The 5,195-nt window shown below is 35.0% G+C and overlaps 1 protein-coding gene across 1 annotated transcript; it reads left to right on the top strand.

Annotated features, from left to right (window-relative positions):
- The first annotated feature begins 824 nt into the window (after positions 1–824).
- On the top strand, positions 825–3,059 carry LOC103309595. The gene is made up of 2 exons (XM_008185429.1): positions 825–1,062; positions 2,932–3,059. Exons 1-2 carry the CDS (start codon positions 825–827, stop codon positions 3,057–3,059), a joined length of 366 nt encoding a protein of 121 aa, XP_008183651.1.
- Positions 3,060–5,195: the final 2,136 nt, after the last annotated feature.

The raw sequence follows: 5,195 nt of genomic DNA, 5'->3' as shown, positions 1-5,195 counted from the left end.
TTGCTGATTCTTTAGTAATATGCGATGAAATAGTTTTTGTAGTACCCGATATAGCTGCATGGAATATTTGAATTGGTTTTTCAACATTTGATGTTAATGCTTGCTGTTTAATATTTTCTTTAATTTTTTTTGCTTCAATGGCAATTGGGTCAGCTGCGCGAGAGTGTTGATCTTCTGAAAATGTAGAAAACTCGTCGATTTCGTGTTCTCCGTTCGATGTTTCAACAGTACAGATTTTTGCTCCACATTTAGTTGAACATGTCCAGTAAAAAACGTTTCAGTCATCGCGTTTTCTTTTATAATTTTTATTTAATATGTATAAAAAATTATTTACACTTAATACTTTACCTCCATGTATACTTTTTATAACTTCTATAGAACACATTTTATTCAAATAAAAAGTCAAATTACATAAAACGTATTAAATTCGCAACTAACTAAGCTTCAGTACAGACTACAATCGCGTTTTGTTGTACACTACACCACACCACAATAGTCATTACTAATAAGCTATAAGCAATGTTATCTACTATCTACTATCTATTATCTTTATTACTTTTATTCAACGATATTAAGCGAGTAGGTCGATAAAATTTACGTTTAAAAATAAAATAATAATATTTCGTACATACAACTTTTCAAACATTTATTTTTCGAACAAATAATTTTTCGATTACATTACTATTCGAACAAATAACTTTTCTAACACTCGTCATTCGAAAACATGACCTTCGAACACATGACCCGCTCCCATTCGGATCGAGTGCCCAAAAAGTAGTGGTTCGTTATATTATAATTATAAACACTTTTTTTCACTGATTCTAATGGCTATTTGTGATTCCAATTATTGCTTCCGAATCATCGATGTAGGATCATTTGGTAAAGAAAGTGATTGCAATGTGTTTAAGACGTCAACGTTTGGTAAAAAACTTTATGGCGATAAATTAAACTTTCCACCTGAACAATGTATACCGAACGATGAACTTGGTTCACCACAACCATTTGTTCTCGTAGCCGATGAAGCTTTTGCTCTTCACAAGAACCTATTACGCCCGTTCCCAGGTAGAACCTTAAACGACAAAAGGAGAATTTTTAATTACCATTTATTGGGGGCCAGGCAATACATTGAATGTACCTTTGGTATCGTATCTAAAAAATGGCGAGTTTTTCAAACAAATATTTTGGTCGTCACCGTGGTGGTTTTAGTGTTGAAGATACCATGAGTAGTTCCTGCATGGAGTGTTCAAAGAAGAGGATTAGGGAACATTAAAAAAAATGCCAAAGACGTCAGGGAGTATTTGTAGAGTACGTCAATAACCCGAACCACTTGACTGGCAAAATACAATAATTGGCAGATAATAATATTATATAAGCAGATATGTTTTAAAATTGAAATACTTTTTTTAAAAAATTAAAAAATCTATTATTTGTTTCTGCTAAGGTGTACTGGTTTTTAATAACCAATTTGTTTAAGGTCAAAAAATTTGTTAATATAACTAGGCGACTGAACTTTTTAATATAATATAGTGTCCATAATATTTAAAACTATCACAAAATGTGCCTATCATTAATTTAATATCTATAAAGTATATTATAAAGATTAAAAATATTGTATCACGTATAGAGATACCTCTCGTACCTGTGTTTAATAATTAATAATTACTACCCTAGTATTTGTTTTGATTAAATAATTTTTTATTTTACTATAATAATTATTACTTCGTATTCGATTCACTGATAAAAATAAATTATTTATTACATACTTTTTTCTGTTTTTTTTTTTATCGTCCATTTCGTCGAAATGTACTGTACAAGCTCGAGTCACGTTGGTCCATCCTACATGGAGAGCCTAGAGATCATGATTACTACTTTCTTCTATATTTCAAATACATATATTGTAATATGAAATTGAATAAATAAAAAATATTTTAGTCGTTTAATATGTAAAATTATACAATATAGGTACTTACGTTTATTCCAGATACACTCATTAGTTTGTATCACTGCTATAAACTCTTCAATGTCAAACATGTTGAGAACAACTTTAAAATTATCTGAAATGAAATTATAGTATGAGTACCTAGATACTATAATTTCATTTCAAGAACTCACTTTCATAAATGGCAAATTTAAAAAACCGCCAGCGGATCGCGGCGGGATAAATCGCTTGTGTGAACAGGTCTATTGAAAAACCATAGTTTAATTATAGCTGGCAGACGCGGTTTTCCGCTCAGGAATTGACATGAGCGGTCGTAGGCGGTATTGCATGTATGAATGAATATGCCTATTGAATAACCCATGTTTAATTGTAGGCGACTATCCGCCGCGGATAATAACCGCGACCGCGCGCGGACAAACCGCTCAGTGTGTAACCACCTTAAAGCTGGTTTCACACGGAGCGATTTAATCGCGGGCGGTTGTGGTTAAAAATCGCGGCAGTTAATCGCCTATAATTAAACAAATATGTTGATATGGATGCGTTCATACGGGAAAAACCGCGCGGCCGAAAATCGCGTTCAACCGCCTTCGATCGCTGCTGATCGATTTTTCAGCGGTCAGAAGCGGTTGAACGCTAAAATTAGACTGCCTATTTCAAATGGTTCTGTCCAGACTGCGCGTTTAAATCGCCGCGGTTACATGCGTTCATTCAATAATTTACCATTCTCGTGTAAGCACGAATATTACTTTGATTTTATTATAATAATATTGATTTTAATATTTTATTAATTAAAATAAAAGTACCTATATATATTATAATATCCTACTAATAATTATTATGGGATTTGACAACGAGGAATTTATTTTCGAAATTTCCGCTGAAGATAGCATTTGGAATATAAGTAAGTACTAGTAATTATTATCATTTATCAATTACTTAATTTCTAGTAAAAAATTTGAATATATATTAATGTGTGAGTATAAAATTTTTAGAATCTAAAGTTTACCATTATAAGGTAGCTAAACGCGTGAGCTGGACAAAGGTAGCTAAGACCTGCGTCGATGGTTTCGAAAATCTAAATGATAAGGAAAAAGATGCTAAAAGTAAGAAATTGTATTAATTTATAAGAAGTACATTCCAATGGTGTTGCAAATATGAAATGAGTAATACACTTAGTAAGAAATTAAATAAAATTATTTTCGAATAGTTGTCGATCTACAAAAAAGATGGAAAAATTTGAGAGATAACTACAGATAACTACAGATAACTACAGAAAGAAATGTGTAACAAAGTCAGGGCAAGCTGCGAACAAAATAAAACCATACATGTATGGTAACATAATGGAATTTTTGCGACCAACTATGGAAAACAGAAGGTAAGTTGGATACGATATAATTACTTAAGAAAATGTCAACTCACTATTTGTTTTCTCCCTCTGAGTCCAGTCTCGGCCTGGCCATGGCCGCGAACGCGGCCGGGGTCCCTCTGTTTTTTTTTTGTTTTTTTTGGGGGGTCCAGGGTAAAGAAAAATTACAAAATCTTAATAATTGGATCAATAATCAGATGCTTATCTATCATATATAGACGGTTTGTCAGTCTAGGTATTAGATATACCTATTATAGGTATACTTATCTATAGTATTAAAAAAAAATTGACCTATAATAGGTATCAATAATAAATTCCAAATTAACCATATCACAATAACCATTAGGTAACTCGTTATACATCAACAACAAACCGTGGTACTATCATAGATATATAATAGTATACATTAGAAGTTTCAAGTACCTACAAATAATATTATACAATCACAACAAAATAACTAAAATAGTTATTCCAGGTTTTTTAATATGTAATTTCGTCCAAATTTGAACTTAAAATGACTATAAAAATAAACTGTGCTAATGTATTTCTTAGAATTTTTGGTAACAGAGTTAAATATTTACGTGGAATCTTGTTTTAAATTTTCAATCCTTAGATATAAAAGTTGAACATTTTATAATTTTTTAACTACAAAATAATTATTCAATTTTAAATTTGATAAATTTTGTCAAAATTTCACCTTCAAATGCTTATAAAAAATAATTGTGCCTATGTATTTTTAATATTTTTCAACTGCTATTGTAACAATATATCAGGAGCATTGTATTAATTTTTTACATTTTTTGGCCCAATAGATAAAACTTTATTGATATTTATAGAAAAAATAACTAAAAAAATTGAAAACTTACAATGTCCGTAAACAGCTCAAAAAGAGTCAAATTATTTTCAAAATTTTATCGTATATATAAAATGCTAATATAAACTTGAAAGAAAACGCGGTTAGAGCCGAACGAGCTCATAATCGTTAAGCCGCGAGGGTACCTGTCGTTTCCTGGTGGATTGACGGCGTTGAACGGTCTCCGCGGTGGCGGGCATCGGCGTCGTGACGGTCGGGTCCCGTTGTTCTCTATCGGTAGCGTCAGGCTGAACCTCGTCGTCGCTCTCATCAACGACTTCGTCGTAGTATTCATCATTGGCTTCTTCGTCGTCTTCGTCGTCGGCTTCGCGTACGATGCGCCAGGACTTCAATTGCGAGACATGGGCGGTGGTGGCGTAAATCTCGTGTCCGTCGGACCCGAGCTCGGCGATGCGATATGTGTCGCTCGGAAGCACTTTCATTACTTGCAGCGGCTTCTCGCGGTACTTGGCTTGCAGTTCCGACGGTTGGCCTGCCGTAGGCTGTCTCAGCATGACCACGACCTCGGACCTCCCCGACTTCGTATCGAATGCCGTCGAAATATTTTCGGTCGTATTGATCCTTTATTTTCTTTTGTTCGTGTACTATATTCTCGCGCACCTCCGCTTGTACTTCCTCGGGTGAGTTACTTTCGTTCTGAGTACGACTCACCGCGGGTAATGTACCGGACTGAAAACGCGGCAGATACCCATGGAGGGCTTCGTATGGTGTTTTGATCGTCGTTTTGTTCACAGCGGTGTTCATTAGGCGCTCGACATCCTTCACTTTTACGTCCCAACGGCGTTGGTCCGAGGTCGACATACTGAGGAGCGGAATTATTGTCCGGTTGGCCCTCTCAACCTGCCCGTTGGCCTGTGGGTGTCGCGTAGAGTTGAGCGTGTGGGCGATCTCACGGTCGAGGCAGAAACAGTAAAACGTCGGACGTTCTCTTGAAAACGTCCGTTTTGGCCTCAGCCTTGTACGTCGCCGATCTAGAGGTCCATGTCCCCAGCACCCCCCCATTTCGAATTTCGGGT

This window comes from Acyrthosiphon pisum, chromosome X (assembly GCF_005508785.2).
Source record: "Acyrthosiphon pisum isolate AL4f chromosome X, pea_aphid_22Mar2018_4r6ur, whole genome shotgun sequence".
Classification (NCBI taxonomy): Eukaryota; Metazoa; Arthropoda; class Insecta; order Hemiptera; family Aphididae; genus Acyrthosiphon; species Acyrthosiphon pisum.
This window is presented reverse-complemented; position numbering and strand designations above follow the sequence as displayed.